The 25930-nt window shown below is 39.1% G+C and overlaps 1 protein-coding gene and 1 long non-coding RNA gene across 3 annotated transcripts in view; both read right to left on the minus strand.

Annotated features, from left to right (window-relative positions):
* Nucleotides 1–25930, minus strand: part of LOC148323131 (aryl hydrocarbon receptor-like) — a 58672-nt gene that overhangs the window by 16304 nt on the left and 16438 nt on the right. For both annotated transcript variants that reach the window (XM_088314549.1, XM_088314548.1), the window contains one exon: nt 24053–24243. In XM_088314549.1, coding sequence (XP_088170675.1) covers nt 24053–24243 — 191 coding nt within the window. The remainder of the gene's footprint in view (nt 1–24052; nt 24244–25930) is intronic.
* LOC148323132 (uncharacterized) lies at nt 11734–21928 on the minus strand. Its single transcript, XR_015846456.1, has 3 exons — nt 21836–21928; nt 21657–21766; nt 11734–12711 (listed from the first exon to the last, which is right to left on the minus strand). It is a non-coding gene; the product is annotated as an uncharacterized LOC148323132 (long non-coding RNA).

Below are 25930 nucleotides of genomic sequence, written 5' to 3' on the forward strand. Positions count from 1 at the left end.
AGCATCTCTCGCAGACAAGAACTTGTTTTAATGGATCATTTCCTGCTTTTTAGATCTCAGGAAGCGCAAGTCAGATTTGCAGCCCTGGTTGACTTTGTTAACGGGACAACAATAAACTATCATTTTAACACTGAAATTTCTTCTGCCCGGTTCCTTGTTGCAACACTGGCTGGATGTAGAGAGTCAACCCCACAATTTTTGTTTGGAAGACTTGACTTGTCCTGTTGCATTGAGAGCTCTGGGTTTTCAAATGGTTGGAGTGAAACAGAACACACTCTTTGTGCATTTAAAAATGCACCCATAATTAAGGAACAGTGATTGCTCTACTGTTCTTGGTCTCGATTTTTGTGAATTAAATTTCCCCCAAAAATATGACATACTTTAACGCAACCAAAATTTGCATTTTTCATTGCTGCGCTTTATACTCCTGAGTGACTTAAAGTCTGAAAAATATGGTACATGACGGGTGCAATTGGATGAATCTGCAATGCATTAAGTATGAAACCATAGTGGGGTTGTCCCTTTACGACGTTATGTGGTTGGAAATTGGGGCTGCTCAACTAATTGTCAGCAGATCATATGGAGTGAAAAATATTTTTTAATTTTCTTAATTTTTAAAGGACTGCAGTTTAGCACACTTGACAGCCAACTGGGGGGGACTGTGGAAACGTGGGTCTAAGAAAGTGTGACTTTGGGAGTTTTTGTGTCACAAGAATGGTTTTAGATGTATTTCGCCACAGTTTCTCCACTCAGATTGAAAATTTAAGGTGAATGATACTGCAGCAATCAATGTTTCTTCTAATACGTGCATGTCCACAACTGTGCACCGCTCCCTCAATTGGGCAACATTAGGTGTATTGGCATTTTGCATTTTCATATTCATCTCATATAAGAAAAACAAATACAGAAAATTATGAAATTGTGGGACCATTTCAGACTAAAATGCATATATAGTGTGTAAGACGACCACCAACGTTATTTTTACCTCCTTGGCTCATTTTGTTCTTGATTTTGATATAAAGGTGCTTTGAATATTTATTTAACCTACCTACATTAAGTAACTTGGGATCTCAGGATTTGGACTGGTGTAATACTGAATTGGCCGCTGTGTACAAGTCTGCTGCTCACTGTGGTCCAAGGAATGCTCAGAGAATGTATGTGAATGCTCAGACGCATAGAAAATTAGAGGGAACATAGACAGCAATGCTCTACTTTGCAGTTTTAACATCAACTGTAAATACTAGTGCACTGCACTCTAAGAGGGGCATTGATGTAAAAAACATTGTACACAAGTTACTCCACAACAGCATGCATTCCTTGAAAACAAGTTGGACTACCACATATTTTGAATGCTATTTTTCCACTGGATAGTTGTGTTTCAGTATGCATTTTATTGAGCAAATTTTCTTCTACTCAGTTTCTATATCATTTTTTTGTCTTTTATAAATACATAGCGAAACGATAACATTCCTATTAATTTGGAATAATTTAAAAAATATATTTATATATATGTATGGATTATATTGGCAGACACAGTAAATGACATAGCGGAATATAACATGTTGTCAATATCGGCCAGAATTACAAAGCGACAAAATAATCCAGATGGAAGATAGTGCCAAATGGAACAGCATTGTTTTATAAAACACAATGTAGCATTTAGAGTTCTTGTAATGGGGCACTAAAGAAAAAAGACAGAAAATAAATTCTACAAAAATGCTTGTTTATTCTAGATGTAATTTTTAACGTATTTGTTCAAAAGAACCAACTATAGGAGACGATAAGTACTGTCAAGCTTGACTACTGCTGTTTCATTTGGTGATATCTTTGTAGCCCAGGATTGTTTTGTCGCTTTTAGAGCAGTGATTCAAGGCCGCGTATCTGCTTTAGTTTTTTAAATTAATGATCCGGGTGAAGGGGGGCTTGGAAATTTTTAAAGACTTCATGTGAGATAAGCTTGACCCACCGTATTTTACGTCATTAATGTATTTTAAGAATACTCACATTAGTTTTTTTAACACAAACGTATATTCATAGTGAGACTCATAGCAATGCCCTAATAACGAAATTGCTTTTGTTTGGCAATCGCCGGTATTCTTCAGGAATGACATCATTCACAGAACGACAAGTCTCCAGTTACCATTGTAATGCATTGATTATTGTCCAGTGAGCTGCTCAACTAACATTGTTTTTGCGTTTTTCGGAGATATGCCTCTGCTATGTATTGGTCGCATTCTGGGAAGCATCTTTTTGAGTGGCCAAAGCAAAACAATAGGACACGTAACTGGATCAATTTTGTTCTGGCAAAGAGTGAATTTCAAGTCAGTGTCGACGAGTGTTCTTTGCCACAATCCTGTGAAGATCACTGCTTTCTCAACCATTTTCCTTATTATAAAGGGTTCGCAAAAAGGTAGGGTGATTACACTCCATTGTGAAAAACGCCTTTATCTTTATGCTTGTATAATTGTATAACATTTTAATTGTTTACATATAGTATACAAAGATACAGGTGTGAGTAGCAAAAGTGACTGTTGGAAACGTTCATTTTCTCTGTGAACTAGTTCAAAGTTCAGTTGACTAGTTTAAGAATGAATTCGTTCAGGTCATAATTCATAATTAAAATGTTGGATCTAAGTTCAGCATTCCAAAAATGAATCTTTTTTTTCCCTTAATATTTTGCCACAAGCTATTGGCCTCAAAATACTGGAATTTCCCCATCGTTGCCAAGTCTCTAATGGCTACCAGGGGTGAACAAACAGTAACTTACCTTATTGTGTGTATAATTTCTGAAGTCAGGTAACCACAAAGGGCTCTTTATTCCCCGTCTCCAAGCTGTCATCATGCGCTAAATTTTTAAAACGATTGTGTCTGAGGGAATGTCAGTGACTTTGCCAAATGTGTTTACACACCAACATCTGAGGGCTCCTTTAGCCGTGTTTAGCCGGGTTTTCTCTTGAATGCTAGTGAAACCTTTCACAGACTCCAGAACGAGCTCAAAAATATTCATTTGGCAGAAATACACCGCGTTCAATTCATGTTCACCTAAAATACGGATGAGTTTATGAACTTTAGTTCATCAAACTCGTTCAGGCACAACACTGAATAGAATAGTATATAATGTATACTACATTACAAAATATGTTTGAAAAAGAAAAAAAAAACGGCATGATAATTACAAGCCTATAGAAGAAAATGATGACGTAAATTAGATAATAGAAAGGTGACTTTCCTTAAAAATATGTATGCTACGTATGTTTGTTTTCTCCTGGTCAAGTATAATAGGATGAAACTTGGCTAATAGAGAATTTAACTGATGATCCATGACATTCAATGCACAGTAGCCACCTTTTAAAAATTACAGTTATGATGAAAAGAAGAAAATCTTCCTCCTCTGTTCTCTTTACTTGAACTCAGTTAGGCCTAAAGCGCCTGGTGAAACATTCCTCTAACCTATGGGCGACTTTAGAATCACCCGCTAAAACCTGAAGTTTTACAGGAAATCCAACACCTATATAATAATTGACATCTCAGCCCTGTAGCAGATAGAAATATAATTCCAAAAGAATTTCAGAGCTAAGACCTGTGGCTTTCACACAGGCCCATGTTTATTATTATAAATCTTCAATATATTTTTCTAAACATCAACAAGGTAATCCAATAAAACAAACAAAATAACGTGTGAATAATACACATTTCTGAGTGAAAACAGTTCACATGTTGGCAATAACATAGCACTCACCAAAAGATGCACTTGCGGCTATCAAAATATAAATAAATTAATTAAAAAACGGGGTGTCATTGCAAAAAAAGAAAAATCACTATTTTCAATTAAAAAAAATGTCTGTAGAAAACAGCATGAGATTAACTGTAACCATTTGTTGTGTTCCCTTACTGTTTCAAGCAGAAATGTAAAAATAAAGTGTCAGTGAAAGAAAAGCACTTTTTTGAATAAAAAACACAAAACAAAAGTGTCAATACAATCGCAGCATGTGGTTTGTTGTTTCCTCTTAATCTTTCAATTATGTCATGTCATTATCCACACCGCTTATTAGGGCTGCACGATATTGAAAAAATACCTAATTGTGATTATTCAGACCAATATTGCGATTACGATTCGATTTGCGTTTTTTGTATTTTACACGTAAAAATGCATTAAAATGCTACTGTTTGTAAAATACGTATTAAGGAGCATTAATGACAAGAGCCAAGCAGTATGTCAGTCAAGGCTGTATCGTTGTCCGTCTTGATTGTGCACTTCCGTGACTAGCTGGCACTCAGTACGGCAAGCGAGACGGACATAAACAATCGCGGACAGTGAACATATCTCACAATACATACACTGTTAACGTTTCTGCTTCGACTTGCTTTATTTTTTACACTCTTTAACTTTTCCTTTACACTTGTCTCTCATTTCCTCGCTCGCCATTGCAGCATATCCGCTCATCTACTCCACTGCAATCTTCCTCACGCATGCACGCGCACACCCACACGTCACACACAAGCTCGCAAAACTACGATTGTGAGTCAGTTTAGTTTCAAACAAAGAATTTGATCAATATCATAATACAAATCACTAATGTCAACATTTTATGAAAAGTACGAGGCGCTCTCCTCTGGCGATTGTATTGTATTATATTCGTTTTTCGGGGGCTAGAAAAAGCAGCATATTCACCAGGTGTGGGAAAACTATGGACCGGGGGCCACATGCGGCCCATTAAACGTTTTGATCCGGCCCGCCAAACTTGAAAAAAATTAAATGAATAATCCTCGTTAATGTTTTATTTTATGAATACTCTGGTGGGTCAAACCCAGATATTTTGTTGTAATGCTTTTGTTCATTTTAATTTAAAATTAAATGTATTTTTTTTCTCCGACGAGGTGAGGTTAACAAAACGCTCCATCCATCTCTGCTCCTCGTCCGGTCCCACTGTCAAATTTTAGAACCCATTGTGCCCCACCAATCAAAATGTTTGCCCATCCCTGCTGTACAGGGTCGCGGTAGGGTGCTTGAGCCTATCCCAGCTGACTACAGGCGAAAGGCGCTCTTTCAATTGAAATAATAAAATAAAACTCAAGGTAAAAAAAAGCATTTTCACTTTCACATCTTTGCTTTAGCTGAAATGTGTCTGGTCACTGTAAATATTGGTTTCAGTAACAAGCTGCGTCCTGACTTCACCAGTAAAAATGGGACAAAATACCTGCAATGGTGTAGCATCTGGCTCTTTCGTTGTTGACACGAATGTAATATGTCTCTCTTCACTTGCCCTACCGTGAACCTAAACATGTATGCAAAAACTGCCATCAATAGTAAACAAAATGTCAGCTGAGATCTCTAGTTATGCTCACTCCAACTTCTAAAAACATAAGAATTACCGCGAAAGAATTACGGATTTCTGTGCAGTTTTGTCTCCATAGTTGTTCACGACGTTTATGTCATGAATGAGAGAAACACGTCGTCCATAAAATACAAAATATTGGGGTAATATTTTTTAGAGGTTGATGTGGCCATAAGTAGAGACATCTACATACATTTGGGTACAAGTGACTGCAATTTTCTGACATACTGAGCGCCGTAAGATTTAATTTTTTTTTTCATGTGACTGCTGCCATAAGTGCCAGGCCAACCTACCTCAGTGTCCTTGGCATTTGTAATTTACAAATACTTAATTTTCTTTACAGACATATTTAGCCACGTTACACAATGCCACACATTGAAAAACGTGGCATACTCTTGCATACAAATATATTGATATATTTGTCATGATATGCCTGCAAACCAAACATTATTTTCAGTAAGGCCGTGATAAGCTCTTGCAGGTAGAGACTGGCCATCAATCAAACACAAATGACATCACTGTTTATTTACATTTTAATGTCTTAGTGAAAGCAACTTAACATTAGTACTTCACATCAGAAAGGTAGCCACACGGGTCAATTTAAAAACTAAAAATAAAAAGGTTATTCTTAGAAATACATGCCTTAAGCATCTTGGTGGGTGGGCCCGGTCCTCTATGGCATGGCCCCTCATGATATTTCACATTTCGTCTGAAGTAGTGTGTTGGCAAATTACACATGCAAGAGTTTCTGTCAGTGTAATTAAAAAGATGAACGAAAAACCACATCTGTCCTGGCTTAGTCCATCCTTTTTATAAAACCCATCCTCTGGCCTCCGTGTCCGGATCTTAACCATACATCATGATCGACTGGTTCTAGTGGTTCCCAGTCCACGATCATGTGCATCATCTGTATCACTACCCTCACTTATTTTAGAACTCCCACAATCGTCTGCGGCCACCATGATTGCGCAAAAAAATTCCAGAATTTCTTACTAGGGCTCACGACACCATCACATGTATATTCTGATGCATCTCAATGGTTAAAAGACGTATTCACATTCCTGGCTCTAAAGGTCGAAATACGCAACAGTGCTCTAGTGGTCGAAAGGCGGGAATGCGCTTCCGATCTAAATGGGTTAATTGCATTACTCACTATGTTGGCTCATGGAGAACCTCTGACACAATTTATTGTGAAACAAATGACATTTGTCCTATTTAATCAAAGGTTACCTTTAATTATGCTGTGGTGACAATGACAGCAATGAAAACCTGTATGAAATACTGCTTTAAAATAAAATTGAGGCTGACGAGCTCCATTACAGCAGGTCATGCTAAACACAGTTTCATAAGTTGCTGATGCTACTTCACTCAACTCATTTTTATTTATATGGCGCTTTCACAACACAAACTTTTCTTTAAAATCATTTATATGAACACACGTTTCACATTAGGGAGACATTTTTTTACCCTGGACCTGTCACAACAGTGTAAATATAGTCAAATGATAAAAGATACTTTGCCGTATTAGCATGTCGTGTCAACAGTAATTATACTTGCGCACAAACCACCCCTTTGTGGTCTCAATTTAAACATATAACCAACTTCAAACTTAATGTTGTCAATCTGCCGTAGCTTAACTTGATTTGTTTTTTCTTGTATTGAGGGAGGATGTTAGGTTTCATATTTATTGTGTCTAGTTCTTTTCAGATTAAAATCTTACACATAGCAATTTTGTTTTTCCTGATCACATCAAAAACAAATGTTACACAACTTAGAAGGTCCCTCGACAAAATTAACACTAAGCTTCATAGCATGGTGGTGGTGAGCTGCTTGCGCAAGTACTACACAAAAAATACTTTTCTTTCAAAAACTAAGGAAAATGTAGACTTTCAACTGTAAACCGGCAAGACTAAGTCAAATCTAGTGTTTCAAATCTAAGTCGAGTCTTTCATAAGCAAGCCGAGTCCTAAAATTGGTAGTCTGTCTTGATTCAAATCAAGTGACCCACTTCAGGCAATATCCCGCCTCACTAAGTTCTGTATAAGGAACATTTGAATTCAACGTTCGTTCCTCCTTAAGAGGCAAGCAGGAATTGAGAATCAGATGTTTATCGCCATGCATGACCACCAACCACAGCCCTCATCATGCACTAGTTTTGACCAACTAAAAACCCTTTATCAAATTTAACTATAAGCTCTTACTTAACACGCAGCTTCTTCCAGTACTTTCTTTGTCTTTTTTCAAAGCCAAGTGTAATCTGACACCACGAGAGGCCCTCTTCTCTGCAGCTTCCTCTTTGCAGAAGATGGGCCATTATGGGACTGGAGAAATGAACATGTTTGACTCCAGGCAAACATTGCTGTCAGACTGGGAATAAGCTGCATTCATAGGGTCTGACGCCAGTGCATCATTGTACGTTAAACCCGTTCATGGGAATTTAGGTGAAACTAAGGGTTACTTTTACAAGACAACAAAATGCAGACCACTTCAAAACAATCCCTCCCATTCACATGGACTTAGAAAATGCATTGAAAAAAACAAACAATACAGTATTTATGCCAGGACACAAATTGTAAATGCCAATCTGTAACGAAACCCGACACAGATGTCTTGTCCTCTTGAAGCTGCCATCTGAATAGCCTTCATTCACTCAACAGTTAGTAGTAACATGCTTATTTGTACTTTCAGGCATCAAAAACGCTATGGCCGAAACGACTCATTTTTGTTTGAATTCTGTTCAACAGCCCTTACATATGCAACTTGTGGAGTCTTCTTGAGAGTGGTAACGTCTGTTGCTGGAGCACAAGGAGCGTCAGAAGGGAAGGAGGAGGAAGGGGTGGGGCGAGGAAATGCTGTCACAGCTTGGAGATCTGCCAGACTGCGAGCGAGTATAAAGCATGCCGGCAATGCAAAGGGGGATATTATCTTGATCTGAAAACATTTAGTTCCAGTTGATCCTGTACAGAGATTGCTGTTCTCACGCATATGTACAAGGAAAAGGGCTGCAAATGGCAGCCAGCACAGTTGCTGGTCGTTCGCTCCAGAGCTTCCATCCTCCCCTTCAGTTGTGTGACAAATCACCCAGTTTACTTCCAGGACTTCCACTAGGAAACATACTTTTATCTTGTTGATTCAACAACAGTGTCATGCAGATGTTTCAGGGACTGGACTTTTTTTTTTTTACTGGATAGTGCAGCTTCTTGACTCCAGCGTTTCAGTTGGCGCTTTAGCAAGATTTCTTTACTTATTTGATAAAACAAGCACAAGCATATTTATTTCTGATTTAAGTGGAGCAGGAGAGAACAATGAACTGTTGTCTTACCACTGCGTTAACACTGCGTGCCCAAAGGTAGCACCATTTAACTTTGAAATTTAACCTTCTATTATCTGAACTGCTTATCCTCATGAGGGTTGCACACAAAAAAAATTCTAAATTTCTACACATCAAAATAGCATAGAAATCGTAAGAAAGTGCCAATCAATGGGATTTTAAGATTACTGTCAGAAATAACATGCCATAACAAGGAATTTTAAATGCTAATGTAATGTCTTTATAGCAGTCCTCATCTGTCATCCCATTCTGGCTAATGTACTGTTCATACTTTAAAACAACAGCCCATGCGACAGAACCCAGAAGAAGAACATACTGAACAACCAGTAAATGAGCTCTAACCGTAAATAGGAAAGTTTGCAATCACGAAAGCAGCATGCACAAGGGCAAAAATGTGACTGTTCTGCTAAATGAAGTGTTCAGAAAGAGAAGCGTGTGGTAGTGTTGTAGTCACGACAGTGGAGATACCCCACTTAAAATGACAAGATATGACTGAATGTTACGGATGGACTACGCGGTCGATTGAGACATCCCTTGTCATAGTTGGAGAAGACTCCTGTCAACAACGAGATAGCCAAATGGGGCAACAAGAAAGAGTACATGTTCAAGTCAAGTCTCAAAATAGTGCAACTCGGCTTGTTTATGAAAGACTCAAGAAGGCGAAAGAGTCGCCGAAATATGTCAGGCAATGACAATCTAATAGGTTGTCTCTGATAACAGAACCAACAACTTCAAATATAAATAAGAGACAGAATAAACTTTATTCAATCAACATTCTTCATGGTCAATATTTAAAACAGCAAAGGCTACTTTATATTAACATACAAATAAGGCGAATTATTTAAATAATAATTATCTACACAAATATAATAATTTTCACTCAAGATTTAAACGATTGTAGAAAAGTATAAAAACAGCACACTAGTTTGAAGTCCTGAGTATTTTTAGAGGTATACAAGAGGATAATAAAGACATTATTGTTTTCCAGTTTTACATTATGATACCTTGTGAACATTATTGTGACTTTGAGGACATTAATTTCAAGTAGTCAACAAGTTTAAATTTATGGCAAAGGTTTAGAACAGGACGGGGAGACAAAGCGAGGGTATTTAATTCAGAATCTATTAAGTGCAGCGCTTACTACAAAAAAGCAGCTGCTCCAATGGGGAGTGTTAAGAGAAAAAAAATATGAGAGGAGAAGAATATACACAGGAAGTTAAGTAAAGCAAGCAGACTCATTTTAATGCAGGAAGACTTGTCAAAGTTAAATAGTGTGTTCCGTTTTCATGTTTTAGTGAGGTTCACTTCCTTTTGCACTTGTGTGAAAGTTAATAGTGGTGCAAAGATTAGTCAATTACTCACGTGTACGTCTGCGGCCAAATTGGTCGAAGATATGCTTCACGAATTTTGCAATTTTTAGCAATAGAAAGTTAATATTCCTTCAATAATGAATTTGATGCCATTACCTTTATTTTTCATGTAAAATCAACACCGCATTCTGCCACTTGTCAACTGAAAATGATATCACATGTTCAGGTAACAGTCAATCAGGGCTCACCTAACGTTCACAACCTCACAAAAAAATTACTATTTTTTATTTATATTGCAACAAACTAGGTTATGTGTTTTATTGTTATGTGTTGCCGTTGCAGTCTTCGTCCTGAGTGCTCTGATTTCCCAGCTCGTGAATGCAACACTCGCGACCTTAACACACATCAACATACATGTTTATGCTCTTCCTACTTCAATGTCAATCAGGGGCATATAAAAACCATTTGGTTATTAATGAACATGAGTTCACTGATTAATGCCTCCGTAATACATAGTCAACGCTGTAACATGTTAGTCTGCAACAGAACATCGCATAGTAAATAAAACACACACAGTAGCCCTTGTGTGCTTATGTTAGCTTCCAAACACGACTGTTTCTATGTCAGAAATGAAATCCGGCATCAGTCACAACAGGCTTCCAACGCTGTGAGAGGGAGGTTTACATCCTATTGTTTATTTTTGATGAAATGCACCCGATATTTTATATTGTAGTGGTTTAAGAAATTATCCATCCATCATGTGTACCGCTTCTCCTCACAAGGGCCGCCCGCAGTGGGTGCTGGAGCCTATCCCAGCTGTCTCTGGGCAGTAGGCGGCCTACACCATGAACTGGTTGCCAGCCAATCGCAGGGCACGCAACCATCCGCGCCCACACTCATACCTTGGGGCAATTTAGAATGTTCAATCAACCTGCCATGCATGTTTTTGGAATGCCAGAGGAAATCAGAGTACCGCGGACGGGGAGAAAATGCACACTTCACACAAGAAGGCCGGGGCTGGAATCAAACCCACGACCTCTGCACTGTGAGGCCATTGTGCTAACCAGTCGCCCACCGTGCCGCACGGTTTAACAAATTATTATTGTTTTAGTTATTTATCCATCCATTATCTGTACCGCTTTTCCTCACTAGGGTCGCGGGGGGTGCTAGAGCCTATCCCAGCTATGTTCGGGCAGTAGGCGGGGACACCCTGAACTGGTTGCCAGCCAATTGTAGGACACACATAGACAACCAACCATCCGCGCTCACACTCATACCTAGGGGCAATTTAGAGTGTTCAATCAACCTGTTTTTGGAATGTGGGAGAAAACCCACGCAGGCACGGGGAGAACACGCAAACTCCACACAGGATGGCCGGAGCCGGGATCGAACCCACGGCCGCTGCTGTCTCTCACTGTGAGGCCAGTCTCGTGCTAACCAGTCGGGCCACCGTGCCGCACGGTTTAACAACTTATTAATATTTTAGTTATTTATTATGGGCAAATTGAGAGTTGATAAGTTGTCTTAGAAAGGATTCTGTTTGACTTAAAGCAGGGGTGTCAAACTCATTTTTGTGGACGAGCCACATCGTAGTTATGGCTTCCCTCAGAGAGCCGTTATGTCTGCGAACCCATATAAATGTATGATCAGCTTACGTTATCAGATACACACAACAAATTGATGGAAAGCCAGGCTTGAAATCAGAAGCCAGTGAGGAATTGTTTGTTCAACATGTCTGCAATTTATTTTAAAAATGGTAAAAAATAAATGGCAATGGTATCTCAAAGTTGTTAAAAGGGAAGAAAATGTCCTACAAATAAGAAGTTGACGTACATGATTTGCTCTTCGCGGACCACATAAAATGTGGTCGCGGGCCAGATCTGGCCTCCAGGCCTTGAGTTTGACACCTGTAACTTGTGTTATCCGGTTCGGTACCACACTAATCCTTGAATTTGAGTTGAGAATTAGAATGATAATTAACGATCAAATGATTTTTGTCTTTCAAAAACAAACTTCTTGAACCCTAAAATTGAGGCCGACAACACTGTGGGGTGAGCTGGTTTCTCATAAGCATACACAATGTTGTGCTTGGGAGGCCCAAACCTCTGCAGAATGGGAGTATGGTAACAATGAAAACGTGATTAAAAATGGTTACTTGCATTCTCACGCCATCCTTTAACATCGAAAAATGAATCAAGAGGAAACCATGTTAATTCCTGGCAACTTACTCAAAAACTATATCTCCACAAGAGCGAGCGGGCTTCCCCCTGTCAGCTCAACGATACCTTCAGGGAGCCGCCAGGACACAACAAGCCACTCTTTATTTCTGTTCCATTTGTGTCATGTGCTTGGGGTTGTGTGTACATGCTTCAGATATCCAAAACACTAGCACACAAGGTTGTGTTACCACATCGCCTATGATTGTTAACAGGCCTTGGATGTGTTCAATGAGGCTCTCGCCTCCCTCCTTTCTTTCTTTTAACACAAATATGTCAGCAGCAGCGAGCCACAAAGCTTTCAAAAAGATCAAGCTCAGCCTCATAAAGTCACGCTACAAAGTCCACAGCCATAAATAGCTTGTTGCACACTATCGGCTCTTTAAATCTGCCGCGCGGCGGCTGCGTTTGTTCTTTTCTTCCACTCGAGGATTTTGTAAGATCTTAGTCTGAGGTTTCAGACATGTCCCCACTTGAGCAGCCATCCATGGCTGGTGTTTTGAGGCAGTCCTGGTGATCTCATGCAGACACACAACAACGCATTTGGCTAGACATTGTGTCTTGAATCGTGTATAATCACTATATGCACACAAATTTTATATAATTACAAGTACATCGTGTTTAAATAATATAAGTCAAGTGGAAGAGTTATCGCTGTGACTGTATGGAGAACAATAGTGCAATAGCGTACAAAACTACTGAAATAGTTCATAGGAGTAGCACTTAATATTGGATATGCATGTAATTTACCAAATTTCCAAAAATGTGGTCCGTCTGTATAAGTTACTGTATTTTCACAACCATAAGGCACACTTTTAAGTCCCAAATATTCCCCAAAATAGACGGGGTGGCCTGTAATGCTGCGTGCCTTGAGTACAGGCTGAGAGCTTGGATCCGTACTCAGGCTGGACAATATGACCTCAAATCAATATCACGATAAATTGAGCAATTTTACCTCGATTACGATAAATGCACGACAAATTCCCCCGTGGACCAAAATCAAAATAAATGCAAGAAATGCATATTAACTGCTTTTTTTAATTGACCAACTGGTACACATTACTTTCAATGAAAAATAAAAGTACAAAACTCATTTGTATAAACATTCCAAATGGCTTGCTTTGCATGACTTGAACAATGTCACAAAGAACAGAAGAAAAGGGTTGCCTCTAGCAAAACCTTTTTCTGTAAATGGCTTGCAACAGGATGCTGTAATGCCATGTGCAACGGCCGAGTTTTGTGTAAAGGTCTCTTGTAAACAATATAAATAATGCCATGTGCAAAGGAGCTAGTGTGGCCTGTAAACAAAATGCTCAATAAAATGAAAAAAAAATGTCAATGCAAGCCAAATAAACAAGTGTGCATTATCAGGAAAATGTGCCGTCTCGAGTACTCTGGTGCGCAGTCGCCACTTGCTTGACATGTCTAAGCTCCCGTCCCGATGTTGTCCATATTGGGAAGTACGATTTGCGAAAAATATTCGCGTGCCGGCTACTTTCATGAGGCGTTTAAATCCCGTGCGCTCTACTGTAGCTAAATGAGCTCTATCTTTAGCTATGTGCGAGGCTGTCGCGTCAACCTCTTAGACGTTCTCTCGTATGGTGTCGCCTCCGTTATAGGCTGTTGTCACTTGTCAAACCTTGCTTCTCACTTAAAGCTTTTAGCACAAGTTCCAAGTCCACAGCATGGTTGTGTTGTATGTGGTGAAAAAGAAAAGGTTGGACGCGCTGTTTTGGGTGCTTACGACGCACTTTGTAGTTTGTGTTCTTTTGCTCGAACATCGTCTTTATGGAACCCATCATATTTCCAAACGACAGATTTCTTTTTGGGACAAGCGCAACAGGAACAACTTCAACTAATGTTACGTCGTCTTCAGCACTGTCAGCCGCTTCTTGATTTGAATCGCCAGTTTACGACCGCTTGGTCAGTTTTCTTTTTTTGTTCAGATGGGTGGAGTCACGTGACTGCACGCGCTGTAGGGGGGCTTAAAGGGGAATGAACATTGCCGCGGACATAAAAGACTTTTCTTTCTTTCTTTTTTTTTTAAACACGGAATTTACCGACATGGGCAAAATGATGTCGGTTATTTCGGTAACGGTAAATTTTCGGTTTATCGCCAGCCCTAATGCGTACACGTGTTACTCTCTTGATCAACACACCTGACCAACTTGGAGCATTTCACAATGCATGTTCGCACCGCTTTTGGAAAAGTCTGACTACATGTCGCTGCACAATTGATTGGGAAACATTGACTGAACACTCCTGTTATAACGGTTTGACACCAAAGTCACTTGACAACAGACCAGTATGTACGTGTGGGAGAAAGCTGGATAAAAGGGACGCTGCCCACAATGTCGAAGACTGTCTTACCATTAATGTTATTGCAAGCAAGAAACATCACAGGTTACACTACAGACTCTGCAAAAAAAAAAAAAAATCTCTCTAACCAGCCTTCTGATTGGCTGAGGCTGAAGGACTCTCAGAATGCTTTGCGTCACTTGATACATGTTTTGTGTTAATTATATTTCTTTGTTCATTGTTTTGGTTGATTCATTGTCTGCTTAGTGTGCTGGTATGTGTGGTGACCAGTGAGATCCCTCCCCCGACATAGTGCGCTCATGTACTGTTTATGACAATGTGTCTGACCTATTGTTGCCTTTTTAAAGCTGCCTTGCTCAAAATGTATGCTAGGATGTATGTAAGTTACTGTTTTAGCGCTGAGGCATGTCATGACGTTCCTGTGCCCAATAATACATACATAGTGTGCCCTTACCATGTGCTTAATACAGTAAAAGCTCACGCAACTGAGACCAAGGGTTAGTACGGTGCGCACTATGGTCGTGAAAATACAGTATTTACATAACTGTGAATGGGAGAATGCCCTGCTTCTTGTTTTGGTAGTCTGAAGTGTGCTTGTCCCTTCTTTTGCTATATGGTTTTCGCACCCTGGTTGTCCACCACTGTTAAATTTTGTGCCCCCCATGAGCTTCCGGAGCTTCCGCCATCCTCCTTGTTTTCGTACCAAAGTTATGCTGATTAGAGTAGCGCAAAAAGAGCGCATGGCTGCGGCTAAAGATAGGGAAATGTTCCTAGGAGTTGTATCAGTTGTTCAGTTGAAACGAGTGATTCCATGCTGCAGTTTGTTTGAAGCACACACACAAACACACACACACGCACACACCCCCCACCCCTACGCACGCACACACACGCGCACACCCCCACGCACGCGCGCGCACACACACACACACACCTAAGCACAGACCTTATGTCCAGTACCTCAGCAAAAATGTTAATTTGTTGTGATCTTATATTGTATGACAGCGTATTAGTGTCACCCAGCAAGACAAAAAAAAAAAAAAAAGCCAAGACAAAATTTAAAGTCGTCATCTCGATAGTTGACAAGTGAATCCTGAAAAGTAGGACGTCCATGGCGGCATGAAGTCAAGCTGTTACGTAGCCCGGTTTTGACGCCAGGATACACCCAAACATGAAGTCACAAGTCTGCATACCACCGTCATTAATGAGAGGGAAAATGCACTCGCGTAGTGTTCAATTGCACTTTTGTTGTTCAACTTTATTCAGAACGTGGTAGCCAACGTGTCAGAACGGGTGTTTTCATGATGAAATCTAAGGCCGTCGTGGTGACTTTTAATCTCGTCCTGATGACTTTTAACTCATCATAATGACTTTAAATCACATCTTGTCTTTTTTTTCCCTTGCTGAGTAACGCCAATACATTGTCGTAATATTAAGTTATAGAAGGACTGTTTATCTTTTAAAGTTGTAAATATTTAAAGTTGATAAAAAAAAGTCTGTTATGTTACATTTGTTGCCAAAAGTATTTTATTTAAGACAGATGTTTTGCACATTAATTCTGCAAGGGAACTGGTTACTTATGTTAAGTGTTTGACAATTTAATCAACGTTTTGAGTTGAATTTTTACCCAAAAAAATAAAAAATAAATAAATAAATGAAATAAAATGAAAAAGGAAAACGTTTCAAGTTTCCACTTCATAAATGTTACATTTGTTTCCAGAAGTATCGGCACACATTTTGCACTTTGTGAAAGTGACATTTTTACTTATGTTAAGTGTTTGATGAAATAAAAGAAAACGTTTTCTTTAATTAAATAAATAAATAAGAAATAAATAAATCTGGAAAAATCTGGGAGTAAAAATACAGTCTCAAGGAATGTAGCATGTTGTTGTGTACATCATGATGTAGTTTAACGTGCTTTACATACATCCTCCATCCTCCTCATTCAGTGCATTGTAATTGCTTATTTGTGGAAGACCCTACTCCGAAGCAGTATTGTTCATGCAGTTACATAACCTTTATTTGTTGTTCATACAATCTTAGCGCATCAAACTAATACCTGCTTGGATGCATTACAGTTGACCATCTGTCTTAGGTGTTTCTAATTGTGGCACAAATCTAATGTCATATGGTGGCCTCTGCCTACAGCAGGTAGAATGCCTTCATGACATTCAAAAGATTGTCCATTTCTTAATTAGTGCATAATATGACATTATCAAACATTTTTGGAAAATGTAGGTCAAGGAAGGCAGTGATGAGCAAAGAAATGGTTGCAAATACAGTGTGTTGGCCTTAAAAGGCCTTAATTAATATTAAAAATGCTGCTTGAACCTGTGCCTTTAAAAACTTCTTGAATAAGGCTGAGACACAATAAACACAATCATATTTTCTGTCCAAATCTTTTTTTAAAGAATTTGATATTCCTTTTCAATTGTGACCCGGCTCAGTTCTATTGTCGCAAGGTATGGTTTCAAGTATGCATGTACAAAAATAGATTTTGAGATTTCTCAAAAAATACCCTTCTTAAAGAGATTCTCTTGCCGGGATGGTCCATTTTTCAATAACAAGCTCACTTTATGTATTTTTTTTGTCATGAAACTGACACTAGTTAGCATTTTCAATTTTAGCAATTTGTTTTGGAGAAATCAATAGCAAACGAAGGGGTTCAAAAACACCTCCTGGTCATGATCAGTAAGGCCGCGACCACAAATTGAATGTATTGAGTGAATTCACTGTTTGCAAAGAAAACCGCACTGATTTTGAGGGTTTAAATATGTACTAAAACTTAGGAAACGTTGCACACAGGGCTGGCATGAAATCTATAGTTTCTTGTGTGATTTTCACTAATCGTCTGAGAAACACCCCCTACAAAATAGAAACGAAGTAGCTGTGGTTGTACGTTTCACCTAGATCTACAACAATTGGAGACACAGCGGAAGACCAACAAAAAAGTATTTTACTGCCATAACCCAAACCTAGCAGAAAGTACGCCATTCAATGTGCCAGGACCCCAACGTTGCCAAGGATGCAAGAGCCCTTTTATAGTTTCTCGCAGCTCTAGTATAGTGTCTTTCTGAAAATCCTGCATCTAACATTTCACCAGTTTCTAACCCACTTGATCAGTTCAGCTTTCTTTTTTTTCCCAGGCAAAACCAAAGAGGACATTAAACAAGTGGCCACATATTAAGTCTCTGCTGTTGGGTAAACATATTTATCTGAGTACAACTATCATCATATTTATTTCATTGAACAACCGCAAAAAGAAAAACATTTGTGATGACGGAGGGCAGGTGAGGATCAGCAGGTGACAGCTTGCACATTGCGGGCGTGATGAGGCATGTGATTTGGATGCAGTGTGTCCTCCATTTTGCCACAATCAGGGTAAAGAGAAGAGAAGTCACAGCCATTGACTGAGACCAAGACTTATATATTTTACAGAAATGTGGTCTTAAGATACACAATTTCTCTCAGAACTGTGTTGTCCTGAATTCCGTAAAAATATGGACTCAGTTCTGTAAAACTTAAGGCTTAGTTAAGTCATGAATTCTTGCTCCCATTTCGAAGAATCACCTTTCACACCGTCCAATATTGACCCCTCTTTTGCAAGATGGCGAGACAAGGGTTTGGCACGAGTTAGGGACCTCTACGTAGATAACCAATTTGCAGACTTCAGTGAACTTGCAGATGGATTTGAGCTACCTCAGACACATTTTTTAATTTTTTTGCAGGTTAGGCACTTTGTTCGGGCTATTTATTCTAATTTTCCTGGCCGGTCACCCAATTCCTTGGTTGATTTGGTGCTCAGCCTAGGCCCTACCCAGAAGCGTTCTATATTGACCATTTACAATTGCTTGGGTTCACATGACTCTCAACTGTGAGATTCTGAGACGGGGAGATGGGAAGAAGAGATTTGAATAAGGATACTTGCGGACCAAAGGGAACATATCTGTAAGCTTGTTCATTCCCCTTCCATTTGTGCTCGGCATGGTTTGCTTCAATGCAAAGTGCTTTTTGGAATACACAATACTAAGGCTGTACGATCGATCAAAATCTAATCGACATCGAGGTTTGACATAGTGTGATTATCTAATCGCAAGACAGTAAGGTTTTGTATTTTTTCCTCTATCCCCCAACCTTTGGCGTTTGAGTGACAGATGAATTAGCCAACCAGAATTCTCGATGCTCTGGTCTGAATGGTGCTGGCCAATCAGTGTTGTTGGTTACACGTGTTAGTCTGCGCTCCGGTGCCTACAGTTAGCGCAGTCCGACAATAACACACTACGCGTGCACCTCTGTTTTTTTCTGTGATTGCTGTGTACCTAAGTGGATGTAATGGAAGTAACTTCTGCCGTCGTAGATGAGGAGAGGGAGATGCTCGTGCTATAGACGGGCGGTACGTCTATTATTTGGATGTGCGGCGGATTCGACAAAAATGAAGGCATCAAAAAAAAAGCATCAGATCCAGAGGCAACACGACCAACGTAGTTCAACATTTAAAAAACCACCACCGATTTGAGTATGAAGCCTGTCAAACAGATTCGAAATGAACAGATGAACGGGAGGCAACAACTAGCGGTCATTCATGTGCTAAGCTAAGATCGCTAACAGTAGCATTCATGTTATGAAAAAAATTGGCATCGGAAAACTATCTCGTATTTGTGCGTACCAGTGACAAGCTCCCTCTCAGAGCATCTTTCCAGCACTAAATGCAACATTGTAACTTGTGTGATCGTATTGTCTATCGCTACTACAACCAGTACACGAGCCCTTATTATTTTCGTCTTCAACATGACTCTTGCGTGATTACTGGCTGATCTTATACTTGCTGCCACCTGCTGGCTGTTTTTTTTTTTTAAATAACATTGCAGTCAAGGACTATCATTCAGTCAGAAGCTGCATGAAACCCTCTTGTACACTCGTATGAAACAAAAACGTATGACGTATTAATACATCTTTGATAGGCGGGGACTAAGTTTCTGAATACACATATATAGACACATTTTTGGATTAAATGAGTTAAAAACTCATTTAACTAAATTGAACGTTTTGCAAATGACGTCATCATGGTTTATTGTTGGTTTCCCTTCCTTAACAAGGAATTCAATCACAGCCCTTTGCTTCTGAAGTTTGCTATAAAAATAAAGATGTATTCTATTGTATTGTATCCAATGACGTAATTTCCCTAAACTCTGACAGGAAGTGAATGACAAAATGTTCATCAGTTTAAATTTACATGAGTATTTTAACCACCCACTTTTTAAATTTATGGAAGAAATATGAATTATAAGTCGGGAAAAATTAACAGAGCTCATTACTTTTTGACTACACATTGTATTATAATTTTTTTAGGTTCGGTGGCTATGAATATTTTTCCTCTACTACAGTGGACACACCGTCTACTCGCGTTTGGCACTCGCGGATTCACCTATTGCAGACTTTTTTCCTTTTTTTGTTTTTATTTTTTAGGGGGGGGGCATCCATGTTTTTCATGGAAAACATATTTGAGCTTCAAATTTGTAGTTGTTTTCCTTTCCCACAGTGTCACGGAGCATGAAAAACTGAGCTACATTCACCATAAAACTTGATTAGGGATGCAATTTATATAAGCCTCAACGTGACTGCTGGTTTTTGTCCAGAAACTTAGTTAGAGGCAAAGAGAGCTATCTAAATAGCGAGGTGAATTTACTAGGAATGGAGATGATGGCAAAAAGGAATAAACAAGCGCCCTGCGAGTCAAAAAAATAAATGTGTTTTTCCTCGAACATGAATGTCTTGAAAATGTGTAACTCTACCAAGAGAGCATATCCTTATCCTTATCTTTGGCGGGAGTAAATATATTTCATACGGGAGGACTCACACATCAGGATGCTGGTTGTGTGTGCTTTGGTTAATGCATATACAGCACAGTTTTAGCTTGACCCACAGTTGACCCATAGAGTTTTTTGGAATTACATTGCTTGGCCAATTTTTTGCTTTGTGTTACGATCCAAGAATTTGTTATATAAGCAAGCTTCAGATAGACCAAACAGTCAAATACAAAATGACAATATCATATATTCTGACGCTAAGTGGCTCCAGTCACGGGATGTAGTATGAAGGGGAAAAAAAACATGGCTGGTCTCGGGCTGAAACTTCATAAAACACAATTTGGTAATTTTTCCACACACGTGGGTGGTATTTTTACAAATCAATGACCAATCTAAGTGTTGTTGGCTAGCCCTCTTTAATGATGCAATGTTAATGATTGATGATGAGGCTGTTGTTGGGGATTTACTGAAAAGTGACTATTTTAGCGGGACAAGATTCCATCCCGACGGCAGCGATATATACGTCATTTGTTTATATGAAAAATACATTACGTGAATACGATCTTAAGAGATGGTGCAAGGGAAAGCTGGACAAAAGGCAGCTGTCCACAAAGTCGTAGTCTGTATTATCATTCATGTTATTGCAAGCAAGAAACATCACAGGTTTAGACAACTGACTGCAAAAAAAAACAAAAAAAACTAACATATCTCTAACCTGATAAGGCTGATAAGATCCCAGAATGCCTCAGTCTGATAATCTCCCAGATGCCTCAGACTGATAATCTCCCAGAATGCCTCAGTGTGAACACAAAAACAGTACTGAGGCATTCTGGGAGATTGTTATTTTTATTTCTTTTGGTGATAGGAATGGCATGAGAGATGCATGTTTTGTGTTAATTTTATTTCTTTGTTTCATTATTTGCTTGTATGCTGTTCAGAGGTATTTATAGTTTTGATTTGAACCCATGACTCTAAGGAATGTGGTGACCAGTGACATCTTTCCCCTGACATAGTCAATTAGATGTGTTGGCATGACATCTCTGACTGGTCTCAGCTGAAGTGTTGCTACTGACAGCCACCAGTATGCATGAGCTAGCATGCTAACACGAGCCTCGTAGTGTGACGCGCCCAGTCTAAGTATTAAATACGAAAATAGCACCCTAAACTGTTGCCGCCCTTTGATACCGCGCGTCTTTTGGCTGTGAAAATACGGTAAATACTTGCTGTGTCAGAAACCAAATGCTAGCTAGCAATATGTTACACATTAGTTTCCATGACTACTACTACTTCTTCCATTTCTACTTTCATTTTGAGGTTGGCAGATACTTGTGGTGCATTACTTCAATTCAGGACCAGCCAGACCATGAAAAAAAGGGCAAAAATGTCCCTCAGGAGAATCACAGACTCCAAAGCTGCAACGGGTGAACTTGGCACAGCTGAAAACAGTAATCTAGCAGCAAAGAGAAGATTGAATGAGTGGATTGGAGTGAATAAGAAACACAAAAAGCAAAAAGCTTACTTTTACTGCGATGAAGAAAACAAAAAAACAAAAACTGACAGCTTCGATGTTCACAGCTAGAGGAAGAAGTTTGCCAGTGGCTACTGGTTTGACTTTACTCCGCAGCGACTTGCAGTTAAGGAAATTTGGTATTATTAGATAAATATATGCAGGGTCAGACAGTAACAGTGGGCGGATGGCTCAGGGCCACCATGCGACTGTGTTGGGCCACCTGACGTTGAAGGGATCATCTGGCCAGGATGGTCCACTTTTCAATAACAAGCTCAATATGTTTTTGTTCAGTGTTTATCGGGGATAGACATCCATGACTGCCTGCAGGCTGTTGCTGCTTGCCGCCGCACGCTGGTTGTCTCCTTCGACTTGATATAACTTAGCATAGCTAAATATAACCAGTCGGGGTTCATGTGTGCATTCACGCTATTGTCCTCTTCAGACTGTTCAAGTGGATAAAATATTGACATGATATTTTTGATTTCGTGGAAAATCACGTTTGATGTTAATAAATCCAAACTATCACGCAGAATTCTTTAATATTTTCACGGGTTGAAGTGGACAAGAGCAGTAATGCGCATTTGAATTTTGGTGGCAATCGGTTGCCGTTTTAGACAAAAGAACTGACAAAGCAAGAAACATTCCAACACTTGCCTCCATCCTGTGACGTAGACACTAGGGCTGCACGATATTGGAAAAAGCTGACATAGTGATTTTTGGGGAGGTAGCGATGTACATTGCGATATTGAAACTAGAAAAGTTTTCACCAGATGACTCAAATAGCTGTTTGGGAAGAATTTGGTTAACTCACCAAACTCACCATTGGGTTCATATAATAATTCAGATATTTAACATTGTATTTCCCACTTCAATGTAAACACCAGCAAAATATTCAACATATTTTAAACAAAAAATAAATAAAAGATCAGGTGCAGTAGCTTTACAAAAACAGAAGAAAATAAAATACCTCGAAAGCAACAACAGTTACAAATATCATTGACTAAAATATAAAATATTAAACAATTCAAAAGCAGGGGTATTTCTGTAGAAAAGTTGTAAATAAATTAGAACAAAAATATTAAAAATAAATGAGGAGGTGCAAAATCCAGTTTGCAATCATTGATTTTTGAGTTCAAACTTCTTATTTATTAAGTAGCTAGTCAGACGGATGTATGGCGCTAATGTCCGGCGTCGTAACGGCATAATGCAATAGCTCATCTTCAACCAGTACCTTATGTTTATTATACAGCTCTGGGATGGCCCCTTGAGAGAAATACATGCGCATTGGCATTTTATACATTTTGTTGAGCGTGCGGCTTATTTTTTCTAAACCTCTCTTTCGTGACGGCGTTGAGTTGCTTGCACAGTGTCTTTCGCCACGTGAAAAGTTATTGCATTCGTGATTTGGCGATGACGTTTGGACTACTTATCATAAGGTGTTATAATGGCAAAGGCGTCTGTCATTGTTTTTTGAGTAGATGGTTTCACCTCGGGTCCCATGAATGAGTTTGAACTGGTTATACGGGGGGATCGTAATAGCAATTCAAATGGTCGGACAGGTTTGTTGTATTACCTTGTGTTGCAGCAACAATGGCGAGGCACTTGTCTCTACAATGTAGAGCATAGTGTAGCGTGCTGCTTTTATGAATCAAACCAAAAGTTTCCGTGTTCCAAAAAAAAAAAGAAAAAAAAAAGATAGGAACATTGCACGTCCTCTGATGTGACTATTGCGCATGCGCACATCGCAATTGTGATGGTCAAACGGCATATCATACAGGCCTATTAGACACTGCGACCAGAAAGATAACAAGCCGAGCTCTAAAAGGGGGTGTGCCAATTTGTCAGGAATTTCATCAGCCTTTAAATCATTACAGAGCCTTTTAGGGGGTGAATTTTGGTTCTGATGTCATTTTTACATGCAAACCTATTATTATAAGAGTCAATGAGTCAATCAAGTGTCCCTTTAATGCTGGGCCACCAGTACAAATTCTATATCACTGGCATAGGGCCGAGGTACAAGGATTCCACTGCAATAGCAACAAAGTAAATAAATGATATGAAATTAACATGTTTTTTTTAAACCTGACTATCAGCGTCTTGTGTGCTGAGGGATTTTTTTAGCTTTTCGAGATCACTTGGATCTGACTCGGAGGTTGGCATCATCAAACATGATCAACTTTAAGCAGCTCGGTCGCCTAGTGTGCGAATCTAAGATCAGGAACTCACCTTTGAAATAACTCTTGACTCGCAGGTATCCGACGCTGAGGCGAAGGACAGACAGTTTGTCCAGACAGGAGCGAACATCCTCGGAAAAGGGTAGCAGGTCCGTCAGGCGGTCTAGCTCCCCGTTCAGCCGATCCCGGTGTCGCTTGGACGGGTTGGATTTGATGACTTCATTCCCGTCCTTAACCTTTTTTCTGCAGAACAAGAAAAGAACCAAATTACAAGTTGTTGATGTGCAATTTTTGGGCCAGTGAACTTTCCAAATGAATGTCATATCATACACAAATTAAACAATGGAAACCACAGAGCATTTCTCAAATTTGCCGTTCGGTTATTCATAGAGTCGGTGCGCGCACGAGGCACTGTGACTGGGTACACAGCAATTAATGGGCGTCAGTGAATTTCTGAAAACACCCATTATTCATTTTTGGGTGCATTAATATTAAGTATATTATACAGTAAAACAGGTACTAAAAGTTACTCTAGAGCCCTGTAATGTAAATGAAAGAGACGCGACACTGGAGCTTGCTCTTGAAGATAACAAGATTGTTCCCTTTTCATTGTAAATAAGTGACTTAAATGTGGCCATTAGTGGTATAAATAATGGAAATTGCAACACCTTTGTGTAGACCATCTTTTGAAATAAGTCTAAAAATGGTAATGGCCTCTGTGTTGTAAAAAATAAAAAATAAGACTGGAGAATTGGATCAAATCATGACTAAAATTGTTACAATACGCTGACACTGTATTGTATGGCACTAGCCGTGCTACCTGTGCTAGCAGACTTAGATGACTCTGCATACTTTGATGCTGACAGCCTGACACTGTTGCCATTCCTACGGATCACTTTTTAATGAATCTGGCTTACTCAAGTGTGTTGATTTAGCCGGCAAAATTGCTACTGAAAACAACAAAGTAAAAAATGACAAACAAAATTCATGGAGAGAGATTTATCTAAATTTCCACTAATGTTTCTAGAGAAGAAAATAGTCTGCTGCTATGCACAGATTAAATTTAAGTAGAACATGTTGATCAAAAAATGCAATATTGCTATATTTTTATCGAATACCCAATTATTCAATATTATTTTCATAAGGATATTGTTGTGCTTAGGTGATTAAACCTGACAGATATCCCAACACAAAAATAATGGATTTCTGCAAACCAAAACCAGTAGTATAATGAGTGTCACGTTTAACAGACTTATGTTTGATTTATCTTGCACTACGTTTTGACTTTATTGCTGACTTCTTATTACTTCCCAACAAACTGTGACCTTAGGTTGATTGTAAACTGGTGACATTCGGGTTAAGTTCTTGAACAACTTGCTATGCTCAATTCGTCATTGCTTGAATACAATAATTGCCCACATAAAAATCCCAACTCGGATGGTTGAAACATTATAAAGGAAATTTGTTTTTTTTTTTCTTTCCAATGGATTGAAGTTCACACTATAATCAAATTACTTTGGTATTCCTGAAAGTTGAAAATGACACAAGGAAACAATCACTATTGAGCATGTTCCATTATCAGCCTGATGGTACCACCATCCTTCCTTGCTTCCTTCCTTCCTTGCCATGGCCACTCCACATTCCACCGGTTACTAAAACAGCAGCCGCGCCTGACCTATTTAAAGCTGCACTCACTCTGCTCGGTTGTCGCAGACGAATTCCAAATACTCACGCATGAGTGAACTCAGACACATACACTCTGGGTGGATAATCCCAAAGAATGGAAGGTCTTGGGTGACGATGAATACCAAAGTTAGAGCAAAATGAGAACAAATTGTTCACACAATTATTTTTTAATTCAAACTTTAGTGCCTGTCAAATTATTGTATATTCCTAAAATGACTAATTAAGGCTTAAAGGAACTTGAGTC

This window comes from Idiotropiscis lumnitzeri, chromosome 14, assembly GCF_059441095.1.
Source record: "Idiotropiscis lumnitzeri isolate Australia: NSW breed Sydney's pygmy pipehorse chromosome 14, RoL_Ilum_1.0, whole genome shotgun sequence".
In the NCBI taxonomy this organism is placed as follows: Eukaryota; Metazoa; Chordata; class Actinopteri; order Syngnathiformes; family Syngnathidae; genus Idiotropiscis; species Idiotropiscis lumnitzeri.